Below are 23146 nucleotides of genomic sequence, written 5' to 3'. Positions count from 1 at the left end.
AAAGGTAAACTTTTGAATTAAATCAAATAAACTCTTCTCATGCTTCCATCCGGGGGCAGGTATTGATTTTAACTGACGCTTTGATGACAAACTCTGCCATCTTCATCAGGGATGGCACCTTGGCATGTCCAGTCTGGTGGTATATGTACTGTACTTGTGGTGGTATAGACATGCCCAGGCATCACCCCTGATGATTGATATGTCAGTTAGAGTCGATACTTGTACGTGGCTGGAAGCCCGAGAAGAGTTTATTCATCGTATACTTCAGGAAAGCACTAGATCCTTTTTCATTTGAATTAAGTATTTTATGAGTAGCACTACAATGTAATCTTTCAAAACTTGCCCACTCTGCCTCCGTCAATCACCTGCATCCTACATTGCAAGGGTCGCTTATTGAGGCTCCACATATGTGCCTCGACAAAGACTTACCTTTGGAGCTGTTCTCCCAGACTACAAGCTCCGGAGGAATTAGTTGTTAATTTTTGCGGCGTGTGCTACTCCCATAATGGCCAGAATCTCACACTGCAGATCTCCATGTCTGTTAAACTTAACTGTATGTGGCTGAGGGCAAGTCTAGGGTAAATTATATGCCCACATGCCAGTGGGCAAAAACTATTATTGACAACAGAGAATCATAAAATTATCATTTTTCATATTGAACATACTAACAATCAGCTTGTTTATCCCTGCTTAATTTCACAGAGCAAATATTTAACAATAAACACCTTAAAGAAGATTTGAGAAGCCATGCCTCTGGTGCACACAAACTTAGTCTTGGAGAAGAGAGTCGAATGCGCCTGGTCCTTGAACTGTCTATGCAATTGTCACAGCAGCAAGAAAAGATACTCCTTCTAGAAAAAACTTTGGAAGAGAAGGACCGGCAGCTGACTGGACTTGCAGCACAACAGTTCACTCAACCAGCTGCTAGAGGCTTAGTACACTTATTACTGCAGCCTGATTTACCAACCCTACTTCAAAATAACACCTGCACAACAAAGTGTGATCAAAGGTTAGGAGCAGTGCCATTTTTAGCGAGTGACTTGACCTCAAATCGGTCTCAAAATAGCCAAGTGAACCAAAGCTAATTCCATCTCTGGATACAAAGGGGTTACTGTGTCACAGCAGTGTATTTGAAGATCAAATGAACAATTTTGCTACTTTCTTCATGCCCATGAAGAGCAGGATATCCAGGACAGCAGATGAGACTGGTGGTGTGGGAAAAGTAAACAATATGAACTAAAATAGATTCCCAGTTCAAAATAATCAAGGCATCCAACATATAACAGAGAACCAAAGTTCCATTAACCTTTGAGGCCGAAGCTACACTACAGCTAAGTTTCAGCATGAGTGGTACATTTTTAATTTTAGAGCAACTTTTTACTGAATATGTAGTAACAGAATTCTGAAGTGTGTTATTTATCACCATGAGAGAGAGTGTCTGCACAACTTCATCATACAATGTGTTATTAAAATAATTAGATGCATTGTGTTGTATTTAACTTATTATTAAAATTAATATTATACAAGCAGGCACAGATCTATGGTCTCATGAGACTAACGAATGACACCACCACCATACAAGTCTAAGGAAATTTAAATTCACTTAGCATAATTATGAACATTGATACCCATGGTTGAAGTTTAAGTTCTATGTATTGTATAGATTTTACTTAAACTTATTGCTATTGGAGATCTTTGAATATTTTACATTTTGTTTTTCCAGATTCTTACTTCCAATACTATAGAACTCAATTCAGAGTTCTAGAAATTTCATGTCTTCTTAATGAACCTGCTTTTGCCTTATTACACATCCCAGCAGTTTAAACATTAACACACTCCAGAGCACATTGGCAGCTGATTTGATTGAGCGTGTGATGACAGTGTGCTTCTGTGTAATAGGGCTACATCTGTTATTTTCAACACATTCTCTGCAATAAATGGCTGGCCTTTGCACCTGCTCACTTCTAGATAAATCTTCTCCCTTAATATGGTCCTTTAATATCGTCTTTAAGAATTAGCTCTTTGTCAAACGTAATTCGACTCTCAACACTATATTTAATCAAACTAAATATAAATTTCAAAATATTCAGAAGTATTTGGTTTAATTAAGAGGTTTTGTAATACACAATCACCAAATTTACAGAGCGTTAAGAAGGCATTGCATCAATGTAACACTTTTCATACTGTCTAACAAGTCAGACATAATTTCTTCGGATAATTCAGGACACTCTTTTGAAGTGTGGGTAAAATAGTAATGCAAATTGGTTTTATACAAAGTCAATTTGCATAGAAGTAAGAAAGTAATAATGTTCAATTAGTAAAACCTACCACAGACAGCAACATGAAAATTCTCCTCATCACTTGTATCAAAAGTGAGCACCAGTCTGATTCTCCAACCGAATGTGAACAAAAAAGTACACATATAATTTAAAGAACTCTTACTGTTCATCCATTACCAACATGTTATGCAGATGTTTTCCTAGAAGCTTGTTCACTTGTGAAATGATCCCTGGCAAACCCAAGCTAGGTTAAGAGATTGTTCCCTATAGTGATGTGCGTGGATTTTCAGATCATGAAGCTGATCATGGCTTGTGGCCATATTTTTAAAATAGACCCTTTAGCCTCAATGAGAAGTGAAAGTGGCACAGAAATATTGCCTTAGATAACAACTTTAGAATGATACAGAAGGAAAAAGGACCTTACAGAAGGTCTAATAAATTATTTTCTATGTTCAGGTATGGTTTTAAAGTTTCAAAGACTGTGCACTTATCTTCTGATACACATAGCTATCTCATAGGGATCCCAGTACAGGTGGGATGAATTCTTGGAGGGATCAAGTCACCTTATACTTTCAACAGTTTTTCTCCCACTTCCCCTAGCAAGCACTCAGCATCCCAGTCACAATGTCCTATCAGCATAAGCCTTTCCAGACCAAGTGGACAAACAAAATTTCACTTGTATTGATTGTGACTCTGTTGGTTGCATTCTTGCCTCTAGGAAGGTGTGGGTTCATGTCTTACTCCAAAGACTTGAACACACCCACATAGGCTTTTGTGCAGGAGTTGAAGATCTGCCTTACCAAAGGTGATATCTTCCAAAATGAAGCAGTAAACCAGGGTCTGTTGGTTACCCCGCAGCTAAATTTAAAAGGGACCATGGTACAATTTTGAAGGAGAGTAAGGGAGTTCAACATTTATCTTCAGTCAATTTTACAAAAGTAAATTACCACATTAGTTATTACCATGTTGAATTTTATGAGTAGTTCTGCATGTAAATTAGTTGCAGCATATACTACGTTGTGACAGTGTCCAAAAGCACAAAAAAGATGCTTGCTGGAGGAACTCGGCTGTTCTGACAGCATCTGTAGAAGGAAAGGGACAGTTCATGTTTTTGGTCAACACCCTTTATGTGAACTGGAGGAAATCTTCAAAGTGGGCATACCTTGAAGAGATTTTATAGTGGAGTGGTAAAATGAAGACACGAGAGATTGCAGGTATGGAATTTGGAACAGAAAGCAAGCTGCAGGAGGAACTCAGTGAGTCAGGCAGTGTCTTTAGAAGAAAATGGATAGTCACCACTTCAGGTCAATTTTGCTCCAGTTTCTAGTATCTGTAATCTCTCGTGACACTGAAATGGCTGAAAAGTTCTTTGGATTAACTTGGCTAGTAAAGGGGGCAACATTAACCCTTTATAAACAAAACCCACTTAAACTGAAGACACTTTATCTTTGTTCCAGACAGATGTTTCTTGATTTTCAGTCCAGATAACCTTAAGTGCATTTCTAATATCCCTATAAAGAGAAGCAAATAATAAAAAAGTATATCTTTGCTGTGCTTTTGATTTTGTCTCTTGAGGATTGCTTGAAGCAGTGTCCTAGATATTAATCTTCAAACGCTGCAGATTCTAGATCCTTCTGAAAGATTTGGCATTGTGGTTCCCCACAAAGTGATCTTCCTCAGGGAGATGCTGCAATGTATGGGGATTAGAATTCCTAACATTTTGCACCTCAGCAGTTTTAAAGCAGTCGCAATTATTTAAAAACATTCAAAATTTGAACAGGAGTGGCAAACAGCAAAAATAAATGATGTGAGAAATGCCTGTTAATGAATATTCGGCCTACTGTAAAATGAGCAAGTGAGCTTGTGCAGTCAATGAGCATTGCAAGCCCGTAGCTTTTGGAGTACTGCTAAATTACCTTCCAAGCAAACCCTAAGTTAATAATTAAAAAGTAGTTGCCATAGTTATCATTAGTTTAAATGTCTGAACCTGGAAACTGGATAATGCGTTTTAGCCACTGCATGGTTCAGTTTCAACTTCACGCAGAATAGATCTTGCAAGAGTTAATTTTCAGGTAAGATTGCACTGATCGTGAAATTGGACCAGGGTTTTCGGTGTGCTGATCATGTTAGTACATCTGATGTTTTCATAATGTTAGCAAGTTAATGAATGACAAGTTAATTTGCATATACACAAGAAGACAGGAAAATAGGAGCAGGAGTAAACTCCTTGTCCCCTCAGGCCTCCCTGTCATTCAATATGATCATGGCTGATCTACCTTGTCCTCAAGTCATCTTCTGTTGTAGTTTTCTATAACCCTTAATTCATCAGTCGAAGGGTTTAGATGGGGTGGAGTTTGTTAGGTGTGTTCAGGAAGGTTTCTTGACACAATACGTACATAAGCCTACAAGAGGAGAGGCTGTACTTGATCTGGTATTGGAAAATGAACCTGGTCAGGTGTCAGATCTCTCAATGGGAGAGCATTTTGGAGATAGTGATCACAATTCTACCTCCTTTACCATAGCATTGGAGAGGGATAGGAACAGTCAAGTTAGGAAAGCATTTAATTGGAGTAAGGGGAAATATGAGGCTATCAGGCAGGAACTTGGAAGCATAAATTGGGAACAAATGTTCTCAGGGAAGTGTACGGAACAAATGTTGCAAATGTTCAGGGGATATTTGCGTGGAGTTCTACATAGGTACGTTCCAAAGAGACAGGGAAAGGATGGTAGGGTACAGGAACCGTGGTGTACAAAGGCTGTTGTAATTCTAGTCAAGAAGAAAAGAAAAACTCACGAAAGGTTCAAAAAACTAGGTAATGATAGAGATCTAGAAGATTATAAGGCTAGCAGGAAGGAGCTTAAGAAAGAAATTAGGAGAGCCAGAAGGGGCCATGAGAAGGCCTTGCAAGCAGGATTAAGGAAAACCCCAAGGCATTCTACAAGTATGTGAAGAGCAAAAGGATAAGACGTGAGAGAATAGGCCCAATCAAGTGTGGACAGTGGAAAAGTGTGTATGGAACTGGAGGAGATAGCAGAGGTACTTAATGAATACTTTGCTTCAGCATTCACTACGGAAAAGGATCTTGGCGATTGTAGGGATGACTTACAGCAGACTGAAAAGCTTGAGCATGTAGATATTATGAAAGAGGATGTGCTGGAGCTTTTCGAAAGTATCAAGTTGGATAAGTCACAGGGACTGGACGAGATGTAACCCAGGCTACTGTGGGAGGCGAGGGAGTAAATTACTGAGCCTCTGGTGATGATCTTTGCATCATCAATGGGGGTGCGAGAGGCTCCAGAGGATTGGAGGGTTGCGGATGTAGTTCCATTATTCAAGAAAGGGAGAAGAGATAGCCCAGGAAATTACAGACTAGTGAGTCTTACTTCAGTGGTTGGTAAGTTGATGGAGAAGATTCTGAGAGGCAGGATTTATGAACATTGGGAGAGGCATAATATGATTAGGAATAGTCAGCATGGCTTTGTGAAAGGCAGGTCGTGCCTTACGAGCCTGATTGAATTTTTTGAGGATCTGTCTAAACACATTGATGAAGGTAGAGCAGTAGATGTAGTGTATATGAATTTCAGCAAGGCATTTGACAAGGTACCCCATGCGACGCTTATTGAGAAATTAAGGAGGCATGGGATCCAAGGGGACATTGCTTTGTGGATCCAGAACTGGCTTGCCCACAGAAGGCAAAGAGTGTTTGTAGATGGGTCATATTCTGCATGGAGGTCGGTGACCAGTGGTGTGTCTCAGTTATCTGTTCTGGGACCCCTACTCTTAGTGATTTTTATAAATGACCTGGATGATGATGTGGAGGGATGGGTTAGTAAATTTGCTGATGACACAAAGGTTGGGGGTGTTGTAGATAGTGTGGAGGGCTGTCAGAGGTTACAGCAGGATATTGATAGGATGCAAAACTGGGCTGAGAAGTTGCAGATGGAGTTCAACCCAGATAAATGTGAGGTGGTTCATTTTGGTAGGTCAAATACGATGGCAGAATATAGTATTAATGGTAAGACTCTTGGCAGTGTGGAGGATCAGAGAGATCTTGGTGTCTGAGTCCATCGGACACTCAAAGCTGCTGCGCAGGTTGACTCTGTGGTTAAGAAAGCGTATGGTGCATTGGCCTTCATCAGTCGTGGGATTGAATTTAGGAGCCAAGAGGTAATGTTGCAGCTATATAGGACCCTGGTCAGACCCCACTTGGAGTACTGTGCTCAGTTCTGGTCGCCTCACTACAGGAAGGATGTGGAAGCCATAGAAAGACTGCAGAGGAGATTTACAAGAATGTTGCCTGGATTGGGGAGCATGCCTTATGAGAATAGGTTGAGTGAACTCGACCTTTTTCACTTGGAGCAACGGAGGATGAGAGGTGACCTGATAGAAACGTACAAGATAATGAGAGGCATTGATCGTGTGGATAGTCAGATGCTTTTTCCCAGGGCTAAAATGGCTAGTACGAGAGGGTACAGTTTTAAGGTGCTTGGAAGTAGGAACAGAGGAGATATCAGGGTAAGTTTTTTACACAGAGAGTGGTGAGTGCGTGGAATGGGCTGCCGGTGACGGTGGTGGAGGCAGATACGATAGGGTCTTTTAAGAGACTCCTGGATAAGTACATGGAACTCAGAAAAATAGAGGGCTCTGGGTAACCCTAGGTAATGTCTAAGGTAAGGACTAATTCGACACAGCTCTGTGGGCCAAATGGCCTGTATTGTGCTGTAGGTTTTTTATGTTTCTATGTTTCTAATCTTTCAAATATTTATCGGTCTCCTCCTTAACTATTTCCAGTGATCTGACCTCCACCACCCTTGGGGTAGAGAACGCCAGAGATTCGCTACCTGCTGAGAGAAGAAATTTCTGACCACTTCAGTTTTAAATAATTGGCCCCTTATTGTGCAAAAATAGCCCCTTACTCATGAATCCCCATTGTTAAAAATATCCCACACATCTCCCTTATTAAGCCCAAACAGAAATTTATATGTTTGAATAAAGTCACTTATTAAGTCTACTAAATTCCAAAGAAACTGTTTAGTCTCTCTTGATATGACAACCTCTCATCCCAGGAATTCACTTATTTGACTTGACACAAATGACACATTTCACTGTATTTTTAAATGTTTTGATGTCCATGTGAGAGAGCTAATCTTTAGACCAAAAAGTTCCGACGTTTGATCATCATGAAACAAGCTTACCCAAACTAGGAATGCTTTGCTACAGTTAATTGCTGTCTTCAGATCTTAAAAGGCCCTCTTGTGACATTGAGGGATTAGACTGGGCAACTTCAGTAACGATTTAGTCAGCTGTTCAGACACCTTCTACCAAGTGTATTTTCCACAAGCCCACAGAATGTGCTGCAAGTAAAACCAGTTCTTTTATTTATGTTTCGATGCGGAACAACTCGTTCACTGCATGGGGGGTGCTGGTGCTACTGCACAAGATCAAAGTAAGCTCTAAAGTTAGTCAGCTCCAAGATGAGTAGTAGCCTCTGTCAGGTGTCCAACATTAAGGATCCCCACCACCCAAGACATGCCTTCTTCTTATTGTTCCCATTGGGAAGGAGGTACTGAAGTACTGAGGTACTGAGGCCTGAAGGCACACAGTCAACGATTCAAGGACAACTTCTTCCCCTCTATCCTCCGATTTTTAAATGGACGTTTAACCTCTGAACACAACCTCACTACCTTTTTATTTCCATTTTTTTGCACTACTTTTTTTAACTTAACTATTTAATAAACATATTCTGTATATACTTACTGTAATTCTGATTTGTTTTCTCTATACTTACCATGTATTTCATCGTACTGCTGCTGCAAAGTTAATAAATTTCACAACTAATGCCAGTGATATTAAACCTGATTCTGAATCGAACTTTGATTCAGTAGAGCCTCAGTAGTTACGTTCAGACATGGCTTTGTTACTATAGGCACTGCTATGGCCATGGCTGGCCAGTTAAACTAGATCAGGGACATTGGATGCAAAGATGTACCATCAATGAAGAATCTCCTCCCAGAGGATCTCCAGAGACATCACATCTCACCTTGACTTGCCTGATGAACACTGTATTCACAAGCTCAGGTTATCCGTTGGTGAGCATGCAACATTCTGCACTGAGACCTTCAGTCAAATTTAGTGCCTGACTGCTTTTGTCCATTGTGAAAAAGATCACTTTTATTTTCAACCCCTCACCACAGGACCTTTCTAAGCTGCCACAGCAGATCCCTGTGTTATCCCCCAATCTGCTGCTCACCACTGTGTCATTGAAGTCAGCGAGGCATTGTGTTTGCAAAGAAACAACTTCATCTATTTTGATTATGGCAAGCAATAGGTGGCAGCTTATCATAGAGATTTACCAGTACTGCTGGCTTTCCAGAGTGCAAGTGTTGACAGTTTTCCTTATTCATTGGTAACATGAGGGGGAACAACTTTACTCAGAGAGTGGTAGCTGTGTGGAATGAGCTTCCTGCAGAAGTGGTTGAGGCAGGTTTGATGTTGTCATTTAAAGTTAAATTGGATAGCTATATGGACAGGAAAGGAATGGAGGGTTAGAACCATAGAACCATAGAAACTACAGCACAGAAACAGGCCTTTTGGCCCTACTTGGCTGTGCCGAACCATTTTCTGCCTAGTCCCACTGACCTGCACACGGACCATATCCCTCCATACACCTCCCATCCATGTATCTGTCCAATTTATTCTTAAATGTTAAAAAAGAACCCCCATTTACCACCTCGTCTGGCAGCTCATTCCATAGTCCCACCACTCTCTGTGTGAAGGAGCCCCCCCCCCAATGTTCCCTTTAAACTTTTACCCCCTCACCCTTAACCCATGTCCTCTGGTTTTTTTCTCCCCTTGCCTCAGTGGAAAAAGCCTGCTTGCATTCACTCTATCTATACCCATCATAATTTTATATACCTCTATCAAATCTCCCCTCATTCTTCTACGCTCCAGGGAATAAAGTCCTAACCTATTCAACCTTTCTCTGTAACTGAGTTTCTCAAGTCCTGGCAACATCCTTGTAAACCTTCTCTGCACTCTTTCAACCTTATTTATATCCTTCCTGTAATTTGGTGACCAAAACTGAACACAATACTCCGGATTCGGCCTCACCAACGCCTTATACAACCTCATCATAACATTCCAGCTCTTATACTCAATACTTCGATTAATAAAGACCAATGTACCAAAAGCTCTCTTTATGACCTTACCTACCTGTGACGCCACTTTTAGGGAATTTTGTATCTGTATTCCCAGATCCCTCTGTTCCACTGCACTCCTCAGTGCCTTACCATTAACCCTGTATGTTCTACCTTGGTTTGTCCTTCCAACATGCAATACCTCACACTAGTCTGTATTAAACTCCATCTGCCATTTTTCAGCCCATTTTTCCAGCTGGTCCAAGTCCCTCTGCAGGCTTTGAAAACCTTCCTCACCGTCTACTACACCTCCAATCTTTGTATCATCAGCAAATTTGCTGATCCAATTTACCACATTATCATCCAGATCATTGCTATAGATGACAATTAACAATGGACCCAGCACTGATCCCTGTGGCACACCACTAGTCACAGGCCTCCACTCGGAGAAGCAATTCTCTACTACCACTCTTTGGCTTCTTCCATTGAGCCAATGTCTAATCCAATTTACCACCTCTCCATGTATACCTAGCGACTGAATTTTCCTAACTAACCTCCCATGCGGAACCTTGTCAAAGGCCTTACTGAAGTCCATGTAGACAATGTCCACTGCTTTCCCTTCATCCACTTTCCTGGTAACCTCCTCGAAAAACTCCAATAGATTGGTCAAGCATGACCTACCACGCACAAAGCCATGTTGACTCTCCCTAATAAGTCCCTGTCTGTCCAAATGCTTGTAGATTCTGTCTCTTAGTACTCCCTCCAATAATTTACCTTCTACCAATGTTAAACTTACTGGCCTATAATTTCCCGGATTACTTTTCGATCCTTTTTTAAACAACGGAACAACATGAGCCACTCTCCAATCCTCCGGCACCTCACCTGTAGACAGCGACATTTTAAATATTTCTGCCAGGGCCCCTGCAATTTCAACACTAGTCTCCTTCAAGGTCCGAGGGAACACCCTGTCAGGTCCTGAGGATTTATCCACTTTAATTTTCCTCAAGACAGCAGGGACCTCCTCCTTTTCGATCTGTAGAGTTTCCATGATCTCACTACTTGTTTCCCTTAATTCCATAGACTTCATGCCAGTTTCCTTAGTAAATACAGATGCAAAAAACCTGTTTAAGATCTCCCCCATTTCCTTTGGTTCCGCACATAGCCGCCCACTCTGATTTTCAAGAGGACCAATTTTATCCCTTGCAATCCTTTTGCTCTTAATATACCTGTAAAAGCTCTTTGGATTATCCTTCACTTTGACTGTCAAGGCAACCTCATGTCTTCTTTTAGCCCTCCTGATTTCTTTCTTAAGTATTTTCATGCACTTCTTATACTCTTCAAGCACCTTATTTACTCCCTGCTTCCTATACATGTCATACAACTCCCTCTTCTTCTTTATCAGAGTTGCAATATCCCTTGAGAACCAAGGTTCCTTATTCCTATTCACTTTGCCTTTAATCCTGACAGGAACATACAAATTCTGCACTCGCAAAATTTCTCCTTTGAAGGCTTCCCACCTACCGATCACATCCTTGCCAGAGAACAACCTGTCCCAATCCACGCTTTTTAGATCCTCTCTGATTTCTTCAAATTTGGCCTTCTTCCAGTTAAGAACCTCAATCCTAGGACCAGATCTATCCTTGTCCATGATCAAGTTGAAACTAATGGTGTTATGATCACTGGAACCAAAGTGCTCCCCTACACAGACTTCTGTTAGTTGTCCCAACTCGTTTCCTAACAGGAGATCCAATATTGCATCCCCTCTAGTTGGTCCCTAGTTGGTTATGGGCTGAGTGCAGGTCGGTGGGACTAGGTGAGAATAAGCATTCGGCATGGACTAGAAGGGCTGAGATGGCCCGTTTCCGTGCTGTAATTGTTATATAGTTATATGATTATAAGAAGGATAGCCAGAAGATGATAGATGAAACCAGGTGGGTGGGAAAGGTAAATGAAGGAATCTGATAGGAGAATAAGGTGGACCATGGAAAATAAGGAAGGAGGAGAGTTAACGGGGGAATTGGTGGACTGTTGAGAAGAGCTAAGAGGCCAGAGTGGGCAATAGAAGAAGAGGGAAGGGGAAGAGTTACTGGAAGGAGAAATTGATATTCATGCCATCAAGTCGGAGGCAACCACATGGAATATAAGGTGTTACTCCTCCACCCTGAAGGTGGTGTCAGCACCTCAGGATGACCAGAGGCTCCTCCATCCTGAGGATGACGCCTTTGATGCTGTCATCCATTTCTCCACCATTTTTTGGGTAACTATGCTCACCCCATCTTCCTGCTGCCTTAATAGTGATAGAGTTCCTCTTGTCCTTACCTACCACCCATGAGCTTTGCATCCAACACATCATTCTCCCCAAGTTCTGCCATCTCCAAAGGGATCCTACCACTAAAGATATTTTTTCCTCCCCTTCCCCCTCTCCAGTTTCCACAGGGATCACTCCCTCTGTGATTCCATTGTCCAATCTTCCCTCCCGGCACTTATCCCTGCAAGCAGCCAAAGTGACCTGTCCATTCACCTCCTCCCTCACCTCTATTCAGGGCCCCTTTCAGATGAGGCAACTCTTCACCTGTGGATCTGTTGGTGTTGTCTATTGTGTCCAATGCTCCTGATGCGGCCTCCTCTACATTGGTGTGACCTGTTGTAAATTGGGAGACTGCTTCGTTGAGCACCTCCACTCCAGTCACCAAAAGCGGAACTCCACGATGGCCCAACATTTTAATTCCTATTCCCAGTCCCATTCCCATTCCCATTCCCATTCCAACATGTTGATTCATGGCCTCCTCTTGTGCCACAATGAGGCCATTCACAGGGTGGAGAAGCAACACCTTATAGCAACACCTGGGTAGCCTCCAACATGATGACATGAATATCGATTTCTCCTTCCGGCGAAATAATTTTTCCCTCTCCCTCCCTCTTCTTTTATTCCCCACTCTGGCCTCTTACCTCTTCTCACCTGCTTATTACCTCCTTCTGGCGCCTCTCCTCTTTCCCTTTCTCCAATGATCCACTCATCTCTTCTCAGATTCCTTCATCTCTGGCCCTTTAAGCTTTCCACCCACCTGGCTTCAATTATCTCCTTCCAGCTATCCTCCTTCCCCTCTCCCCACCCTGTTAATGCTCGTGTCTTACCCCTCTTTTCCAGTCCTGAAGAAGGGTCTCAGCCCAAAATGTCGACTGTTGTTTATTTCCATTGATGCTGTCTGACCTGCTGGGTTTCTCCAGCATTTTGTGTGCGATGCTTTAGATTTCCCACATCTGCAGAATGTTTTTGTGTTTATCTATTCATTTATTTATCTATTAGGATCTCGTCATTGCTGACCAGCCCAGCATTTATTGCCTATCCTTCTTTGCCCTTCAGAACATGGTGACTATACTTTGTTGAATATACATTATGTTTACCCATGTTGCTGGGAATTATTATCTGAATTCATGGACAGAGTATCAATCAATCAGTTGTTTCACCTTAGGTGGTGTTCACTTTGTGTGTTGTACTCATCAAGGTAAGTGGAAGGTGTTCCATCCCACTCCTGGTGTATGTCTTGCAGATGGTGGAAATCCATTTGGAAGGAACGGAAGTGAGTTTTTACGACAGTGTATCCAACGTCTGACTTACTTTGCATTTATACAGCTGGTCTAATTGAATTATTGGTCAATGGTGAACAGTAAAGTTTCATTTCCCCATTGTGAAGTTTAGTATGGATCCTAAACAGAATTTACTGATAAATTTCCATATTGCTGGGTATCACACAAGATTCCTTCATTTTGAGGGAGACTACACAGCTGATGATCTTCATTTTCTGGTGCTGTTTAGTGGATGAGTCTTGGGGGCCTGGGAATACAATTTGTTTCCTAACGTACTCACCTCAGTGTGCTCTCAACCATGGGCTCTGAGGACAGATCCAATGAGAGTCAAGCCAGTACCAGGATAATTGTGGAATAAATCAAGTGGTGTCCTGGAGATAAGATTTGGTTGTCTGCATTCTTGTGGGGGAGCCAAATCTACACAAAATGCTGGAGGAACTCAGAAGATCAGGCAGCATTTATGGAAATGAATAAACAGTCAACGTTTCAGGCTGAGACCCTTCATCAGGACTGGAAAGTCATAGTAACAGCTGGGGAAAGGGGAAGGAGGACAAATTACAAGGTGATCGGTGAAGCCAAGTGGGTGAGAGTGGTGATAGATGGAAAAGTCGAAAGGGTTGGAGAAGAAGAAATCTGATAGGACAGGAGAGTCACCATGTGAGAAAAGAAAAGAGGAGGGGCACCAGGGGGAGGTATTAGGCAGGTGAGGAGAAGAGCTAAGAGGCCAGACTAGGGAACAGAAGAGGGAAAGGGAGACGAGAAAATACATTTTTCCAGCATCTGCAAGATCTCTTGTGTTTACACCAAAATCTAATTGCCTTCTACTGCATTTCATGGAACATTGTGAATCAAAGTGAGTTGTAACCGGAAGGAGACTGAGGCTGATCCTAGTCAGCAGCAGGGACAAGAGAAGCATTATTAAGGGGAAGCTACGAAGAAGATGTCTATGCTCAGCCAAAGCCTCAACATCAAATAGAATGGAAGAGTCAGTTACTGGTTTAATAAGATGTAAGAAACTCCCTAACTGACAGCTTTTGAAATGATGCTCCAAAATAAAATTTTGCCTTTGCAATCGAAGTGACCCTCTCCACACTGCAATCTTTAATATGAACGTCGTAGACCTTGGCTGATCCATAATACCCCTCAAATGTTGCGGTGTGTAGCTCCACCTGTACTGAGTATATGACAGGAATGAATCCGTACTCCAATTACTTAAGTGGCTTGTAATAACATCACCATAGTCCTTGATGGGCAAGTTCTCCCTTAAAGAATTTGGATAGCTGTATAAAAGGGTCAGTAACTTTAAATTCCTTGGTGCTATCACACCAGATCTGACCTGAGAGCAGCACTTACAGGCAATACTGAGCCTTACTTTCTCACAAGTTTGCACAGATTCAGCATGTCATCCAAAACTTTGTCAAGATTCTACAGATGTACAGTAGAGAATATTGTGACTGGTTGCATCACAGCCTGGTATGGAACCACCAATTCCCAAGAATGGAAAAGCCTACAAAAAGTGATGTGTACAGCCCAGTCCATTATAGGGAAAGCCCTCCTCTCCATTGAATACATCTGAAAGGTGCATTGCCACAAGAAAGCAGAGTCCATCATGCAGGACACACACCATCCAGACCTTGCTTCTTTTTCACTGCTACCATTGGGAAGGAGGTTCAGGAACAGTTATCATTCTTCAACCATCAGGCTCCTGAACCAGCGGGGATAACTTCACTCACCTTAACAATGGAGCGATCACTGAACACAACCTGTGGACTGAGGACATTCTTGCTATTGAGGGAGTGCAGCGTAGGTTCACAAGGTTAATTCCCCAGATGGCGGGACTGTCATATGTCGAAAGATTGGAGTGACTGGGCTTGTATACTCTGGAATTTAGAAGGCTGAGAGGGGATCTCTGGATGCTTTCAAAAAAGGGATGGATAGAGCTCTTAAAGATAGCGGAATCAAAGGTTATGGGGATAAGGCAGGAACTGGATACTGATTGTGGATGATCAGCCATAATCACAGTGAATGGCGGTGCTGGCTCGAAGGACCAAATGGCCTACTCCTGTACCTATTGTCTTTTGTCTATTGATTCTTCAACTGATGTTCTCAGCATTTATTTCTTTATAATTTGTATTTGCACAGCTTGTCTACTTTTGCATATTGTTTGCTTGTCAGACTCCCTATGTAGTTTTTCATTGATTCTATTGTATTTCTTTGTCATACTGTGAATGCCTGCAAGTAAATGAATCTCAGGGTAGGATATGGAGATATATACATGTTTTGATAATAAAGTTGCTTTGAATTTGGAACACTGAATTTTAAAATAAATGTCCTGTGAGGTTCCCCACTCTACAGGTGGAAACTGTTGACATATCTTGTGAGATTATGAAATTTCCCACTGCACTGCTCCACAAAAGGGATTTCCCACCTCATGCTAGGGTGTTCTGAAAATGGGTCAAACAGCTGTTCTGGTTCTCCCAGTGTCTCTCATGTATTTCTTTAGCAAGGATGTCCACATCTCTATCTCCCTGTAATCTTGGCCTCTCTTCTGACAGCAAAAGTATTGAATTGAATTTAATGAATTTATTTAAATCTTACATCCATCCCAGCAACATGAGGGGGTAAAAATCTTTGAGTTATGACTCCGTTGCAATGTACAGACATGTGAATTCATAAGTCTAATGGCTTGTAGAAAAAGGCTGTCTTGTAGCCTGTTGGTCCTGGCTGTGATACTGCTGTAGCATTTGCCAGCTGGAGGCAGCTGAAACAGTTTAGGTTGGGTTCAGGTGTCCCCGATGATCTTCCAGGTCTTCTTTACGCACCTACTGCTGTAAATGTCCTCAATGGAGGGAAGTTCACATCCACTCAATGTAATGTGATGCTGGTGTGAAAATACATTCCAGGGCTGATGGCTGTCCCTGAATGCAAAATGTCCGTGGAAGCTGACATCCTTTGGAAATTGCATACTGCTATTTTAGTTCTTGTTTTGGGGGGACAAATATCATAACAATGTTTCAAATTGGATCCTGAAAAATTTCCAACTTTTCCCCTTAAGACATTTTCACAATATATAGTTATGTTCCACTGTGCTAAAATGAGTGTAATCCAATTTTGTGACACTGACTTTCCATTTAGTTATAGCATTTTGCAGGAGTGAATCTTGTTTGAATATATTATTGGTAAAAACCACTACTCTGTACATCACCATATGTTTACAAGATGCTGTATTTTCTGAAAAACATAGAAACTCTATGAAAAGATTCAGGTGTGTTTAGCCTAATGCAGTTTCCTATTCCTAACAGTTTTGACAAACTGCAACAGGCTTTACCCAGTATTTACCAATATTTTTGATTCAATTTGTTAGCATTTGATGAACTATAAAGTAGTACTTTAATTCGGCTTTGCAACAATTTATTTTCTAGGTGCATCACAACCTGGTATGGAAGTTGTCCTGTCTAAGACTGAAAGAAGCTGCAGAAGATTGTGAACACATAGAAACATAGAAAATAGGTGCAGGAGTAGGCCATTCGGCCCTTCGAGCCTGCGCTGCCATTCAGTATGATCATGGCTGATCATCCAACTCAGAACCCTGTACCAGCCTTCCCCCCATACCCCCTGATCCCTTTTGCCACAAGCCCAGCACAGCACACAAACCAATCTTCCGTCCTTGGACTCATTTTACACCGCACACTGTCGGAGCAGTGCTGCCAGGATAATCAAGGACACAACCCACCCAGCCAACACACTTTTCGTCCCTCTTCCCTCCAGCAGAAGGCTCAGGAGCTTGAAGACTCATACGGCCAGATTTGGGAACAGCTTCTTTCCAAGTGTGATAAGACTGCTGAACGGATCCTGACCCACATCTGGGCCGTACCCTCCAAATATCCGGACCGGCCTCTCTGTTTTTTTTGCACTACCTTACTTTCCATTTTTCTATTTTCTATTTATGATTTATAATTTAAATTTTAATATTTACTAATTTTTACTATTTTTAATATTTAATATTTGTAATCCAGGGAGCGGTAAGCACAGAATCAAATATTGCTGTGATGATTGTACGTCCTAGTAGCAATTGTTTGGTGACAATAAAGTATAAAGTATAAAATAAGATTGAATTTGGCTCATTCAGCTTTAAGCTGGCACATGATAAAATATTGAGGAAAGAGGGTGCCCACTTGAAAACCCCTGTGTGTCAACCCTGTGCCACTCCCAACATCAAGACAGTCTACAGCAAGTGGTCACAACCCATTGGCACAAAGGACATTAACACCTTATTCTATTTTTTTTTGGTTTTTGAGAATTTTCAGACTGAATTTAAAAGATATAACATTAAGATGGGGTCATCATGCATCTCATTAAAATTAATCGATATTCAATACAGAAATGTTAAGGCAGTTCAGCCTGTCATCAAACACCCTAACAGACTTCTACAAACGTACTATTGAAAGTATCCTGACTAGTTGCATCATGGTTTCAAATGTGCAGGAATATAAGAAGCTGCAGAGAGTATGGACTCTACCCAATACATCACAGGCACATCCCTCCCACCATTAGTAGAATCTACAGGAAGCATAATTTACCATCAAATATCCCCACCATCATGGTCATGCCATCTTTTTGCAGATCCCATTGGGCAGGAGATACAGTAGCCTGAAGACCCACATACCAGGATCAAGGATAGCTATTTCCCTTTAACCATTCAGTTCCTGAATCAAATTGTAAAACCTTAATGTGATCACCCTGCACTGGCAGGCGCCTCCCAGTCTCCACCCAGCTAGCAGGAATCACCTGCCACTGTTCTCAAACCATCACCTGCAGCTCATTTAAACCCAACTCTCATCCACAATCTTTGTTCACTTATACAAACAGGCCAACCTCAACCAGTTGCCTGCAGTTACCTTGATGTGTTAACTATTTGTTCTTTCTTGCTTTGTTGATCCTTATGGTTTGTTACTTTGCAGTTTATTAGTAAAATATTGTTTACTGCTAAATCATCTCTGCTGCTGTGCTTTTGGGTGAAGCCTCCTCTACATTCCCTGATAGGAAGATTGACTAGGCAGAGTATGCTCGCTTAAAGGATGTCATGAGTCCACAGGAGCACATGATCCTAAAGCAGCAGGAAGCCATTGGCTATCTGCTAGGGAATACTCCATCTCAGTACAGTAACTCTGCACCAGTCAACCTCCACCCTTGGAGCCCCAGATTCTGGTGTCTGAATGCTTTGATGGATCTCCAACCTGTTACTGCAACTTTCGGTTGCAGTGCATCTTACACTTCAAGCTCCAGACATTTCTGTATGTTACAGACCAAGCCAAAGACAGCTGTTGTTGTCTTCTTTTCTGAAGCTCTGGCCCAGGCTGTTGCTAACTGGGATAATAAAGCCACCATTTGCAAATTATATGAAAATTTTATCAAAGTTTAATTTTTGTTGTCAAAGTATGCATGTACAATCCAACTCTGATATTTGTCTTCGCCAGATAGCCAAGAAATACAGAAAAACCTCAAGAGTTGTTAAAAAAGACATCACACCCCCTACATGAAGCGAAAAACGAAACAAAACTCGCAAACCCCCAAATCCCCCACCCCATCCTTTGCACAAAAAAAACTAACAGATTCCCCACATGGAAAACGGCAGCTGGAACATCAAATCCCCAAACCCTCAACCCCTCCCTCACACAAAAACCAACAGATTGCCCACCCAGCTGACAGCAGCCAGAACATCAAAAACCCCAAAGCCACACCCCCTTCCCTCACCAAAAAAAAGCAACAACATCAAACCCCACCCCTCCCCCACAAAAAAAGAACAGTGCCAACAGCACGAACCCCCAACCCCTCTCCCACATTCAAAACCACCAGATCGCCCACACAGAAAAAACAATAAGCATATCAGACCCCAAATCCCTAACCCCTCCTTTGCACAAAAACCAACACATCACTCACTCGAAACCCCAACCCGCCAATCGAACAATAAGAAAGAGTACACAGAAAACTGAGGGAAATATAAACTACAGTCCAGTAATCATATAAATCTCAGAATTTCAAAACCATCCTCCCACTAGAATTGAGGAGAGCGGCCATTTGAACTCAGTCCTTCCTCAAAGAGCGACTGCCCCACCACTGACCTGCGGCCTGCTGAACGACGTTGACCCGGCTACCAACCTCTCTCAACATGTGGCCTCCGTGGAGAGCTGACCTCCTCAGTTGATGCTTCAATCTTCCTCAATGCCTTAAAATGGAATTGATCCTGGCCCCACACCCTGTCTCTGGTCACGAGGCAGCTTGTACTCACAGTCCTCTCCAGGGACAACAGAGTGCCACATTATTCGATTGAACTCCAAACTGCACATCACAGGCCCCAACAGTCTCCAAACCACAATCAAGACAAAAAGAACAAGCAGAAGGTGTAGAAAAAGTGAAATAATTGAAGAGATTGGCCATCTGAAAGATGTCACCTGAGGAATCATTGTTTGCTGGTGCTATCTTGACCACTGGATTGTGCTGTATTCTCAACCATCTGGGAAGTGGATGGGAGGCAGCACATTGGTACTGTACCTATGTCAAGGCTCATGCTTGGTGCTGGATTACATCATGAAATTCAGAACTCCTGTGGTGGTGTGTGTCTGCAATGTGGATGCTCTGCTGGCCCATTACCATCAGGACCTCTCAGAGCACTTGAAAGACAACCTGTCTACCTGTGAGATGCCCACTGACCTCGAAAGCCTCATCACTCTGGACCTCCTCATTGCCAAGCGTCTTATGGAATGCCCCTCCAGATCCCATGCATGTAGGGAGAGCTCCCTTAACACTACCACCCCCACCCCAAGAACGTGAGCATAGTTGGAGAAACAACTTGTGCGCTGACTGTGGAGTTGCTGATCACCCATGCATCAAGTGCCCATTGTGTCCGCAAAAACGGCACCACCAGGTAGAGATGAGGGGCCTTCCATCTGGTAAGCACCACCCAGCCTCAGTCTATCACATCCATTCAGTCCTTCACGTCTCCTAAAACAAAATCAACTCTTCTACAAGTTAGAGAAACGCCAGTTCCACACACTGGTCATTTCCTTCCCGCGTTACATCCTATAACCCCAAGCCATAACCATGGACCCCCCGAGAAAGTGCACACCATTGTTGAATGGCCTCAAATGTACTCCCTCAAACAACTACAACGTTTCTTGGCCTTCTCCAACTTCTACAGCCATTTCATCAGGAACTACAGCCAAATCACTGCTCCAGTCCTCACTCACCAAATCACTTACCTCATGGATAATCTGGTCCGCTAGCATGGACTGTGCTTTTCAGGAGCTCAGAGGACTCTTATTCTCCGCCATCCGAACCGTCCGGACGTTTCGTGGTAGAGCTGGGCAATGAGCCATCCTGTCCCAGCGAAGACTGGGTGAGAAGACTCCCCCTTGCACTTTCTCATGTAGGTTTGGAGGGGTGGGTGCGGAGTGGGCAGAGCAAAGTCAAGATGGCATGAAACGGTAACTTCTTTGCTTGCATCTTTGGAAACTGCTCTATTCCTATCTTTGATATCTCCTTTTACCCTTTTCAAGGTTCTTTTGAAGACTCCAACCTGGAGTTACAGTCTGAATTTGGTTCTTTGCGGGAATGGGACACACTCTCAGGGCCTCACGACCGACCGCTTTTCGATATCCCAAGGACATGGCTTGGAAGACTAGCGCGCCTTCAGGGTTCCAGATTTTCGTGGCTCTGGAGACAAGCTGATTCTAGGCTGGTGCCCCTGACTGATGCATCGTGGGAGAACATGGTACATCGGGAGCAGTGGGTTAACTGTCGGGGGTTGTGTGTCCGGAGAGCTACACCTTTCTGGGGCCAATGAAAAAGCGATGCAACTGGCTTTTAACGTTGTAAATCAGTAAGCTGTTTGTTATGTCTTCCGTCTCGCTGTGAAACGGGGACACCTCTTTTTCCTTATTAGGAAGAGAGAGAGAGAACCTGTGGTATGTCGAATTAACGGGTGAACATGTAGTTTTTGGGTTACTGCGAGTCTGTCTTTATTGATGCTTTGCTGCAGGCTTGAGTGCTCAGTGGAGGACGCTGATGCTTTTTTGCTGGTGGGGGTGTGGTGAATTGTTGCCTTGCTGCTACTTGTGCATGGGGGGGGAGCTGGGGGGTTTTGGGGTTCTAACGTTTTAACCGTCATTCATTCTTCGGGACACTCCTCTGTTTTCATGGATATTTGCGAAGAAAAATAATTTCAGGATATATATTGTATACATTCCTCTGGCATTAAATGTACCTTTGAAACCTATTGAAGTTCAACTTTTTACTGTGCCTTTATAGAGCAGGAGATAGGGAGCTACTTACTATCAAATAGGCTTTGGAGGAATGGGGTCATTGGCTGATGGGAAACACCGAGCCCTTCCTGATCTGGACTGGTCACCAGACCCTCAGATCTATTCAACCAACTCAACCCACATCAGGCTTGTTGGGTCCTCTTCTTCAAGCAATTCATCTCCTATCAATCTGGCTCCAAGAACACGAAGGTGGATGCCCTTTCATGGCAATTCGACCCAGCTGAAACTGAGATCGACACTCAGCCCATTATTCCATCCTCCCAGATCCTGGCCCTGATCATCCAGGACCTTGAGAACCAGACCTGACAAGCCCTTTAGCGTGAGCCTGTTGGCTGACACACCTGACAAATGCACATACTTGCAGGGTGCCGAGCACGCTGAAGCACTCCAGTGGAGCCATTCCTTACCTCTCTCCTGCCATCCAGGCACATAACAAACCCTGGATTTTCTGCAACGCCAGTTCTGGTGGCCCACCATGACTGCAGATGTACGTCAGATTATTGTTGCCTGCCCTCAATGTCTACAGTCCAATCCATCTAACCGGCAGCCCTCTGGGCTTCTGCAGCCCCTGCTGGTCCCTCGACGACCATGGTCCCATCTTTCATCATGAGTTTTCCACTTTCGAATGGGCAGCGGTGATCATGTCAATGGCGGACCAGTTCTCAGGGAGGCCTACTTTATCGGCCTCCCCAGACTCCCGGCAGCCCCTGAGACGGTGGACCTGGTGCTTCAAGTTGTAGTTTGCCTCCTTGGCTTCCCCCAGGGCATTGTGTTGGATTGGGTACCACAATTCATCTCCCACTTCTGGCGCACCATCTGCTCCCTCCTCTGCAACTCAGTGAGTTTGTCCTCTGGCTATCATCTGCAGGCCCATCAGCAAGTGGAGAAGTTTCTACAGTACAGGTGTCTCCCACTTTTCAAACGTTCGCTTTATGAAACCTCACTGTTATGAAAGACCTACATTAGTTCCCTGTTTTCGCTAACAGAAGGTGTTTTCACTGTTGCGAAAAAAGGCAGCGCGCGAAAAAAGCGGCGCGCGCCCCGAGCAGCCGCTCTCCCCTGGATTCGGAACTACATTCTCGCCGGCATTGCTTAAACACGTGCCTGTGAGCAGCCATTAGCAAGATGAGTTCTAAGGTATCGGAAAAGCCTAAAAGAGCTCGTAAGGGTGTTACACTTAGTGTAAAACTAGACATAATTAAGCATTTCGATCGTGGTGAACGAAGCAAGGACAAAGTGAGTTTGGCTTGTGGAAGTTGACGAAGATGATGTTGAAGAGGTTTTGGCATCCCATGACCAAGAACTGATAGATGAAGAGCTGATGCAGTTGGAAGAGGAAAGGATAACAATCGAAACCGAATGCAGTAGCGAACGGACCGAAAGTGAAGTCATCCAGGAACTGAAGCAACTGCATGAAATTTTCACTGCAATGATTGCAGAAAAGTATGAGTTTAGTTTTGAAAGTGTACGTCAGTTTAGGGCATATTTGCAAGATGATTTGAGTGCTTACAAAGAACTGTATGATAGAAAAATGCGTGAGGCTAGCAGTCAAGCATACTGTTGTTTTTCAAGCCTTCCACATCAGCCACAGCAGACGACGAACCTCAACCTTCGACATCGAGGCAGGCAGACATAGAAGAAGATGAACCTGCCTGCCCTGATAGAAATGGATGACGATGAGATGACACCCCAGTGTCCCACCACCCCAACACCCTGGCCGCGGACAGATATCGATTCACAGAGAATGCAGCGTTAGCCGGGAGGCACCCAGCATATCTTTAAGAAAAAAAGCCGAAATAAACAAGCTAATTAATTAGGTGC

General features: G+C 43.1%; 1 protein-coding gene across 3 annotated transcripts in view; it reads left to right on the top strand.

Annotated features, from left to right (window-relative positions):
• Positions 1-16694, top strand: part of LOC134357580 (coiled-coil domain-containing protein 192-like) — a 77532-nt gene extending 60838 nt beyond the window's left edge. For 2 of the 3 annotated variants that reach the window (XM_063069206.1, XM_063069205.1), the window contains one exon: positions 703-1471. In XM_063069206.1, the coding sequence (XP_062925276.1) occupies positions 703-1085 (383 nt within the window). In that variant the 3' untranslated portion in view covers positions 1086-1471. Of the gene's footprint in view, positions 1-702; positions 1472-16426 lie in introns of those variants that run through there. The other variant, XM_063069207.1, reaches the window with a different exon arrangement.
• Positions 16695-23146: the final 6452 nt, after the last annotated feature.

The sequence above is a fragment of the Mobula hypostoma genome, chromosome 16 (assembly GCF_963921235.1).
Source record: "Mobula hypostoma chromosome 16, sMobHyp1.1, whole genome shotgun sequence".
In the NCBI taxonomy this organism is placed as follows: Eukaryota; Metazoa; Chordata; class Chondrichthyes; order Myliobatiformes; family Myliobatidae; genus Mobula; species Mobula hypostoma.
The sequence above is the reverse complement of the archived record's forward strand: the minus strand, read 5'-3'. Positions and strand labels throughout refer to the sequence as shown.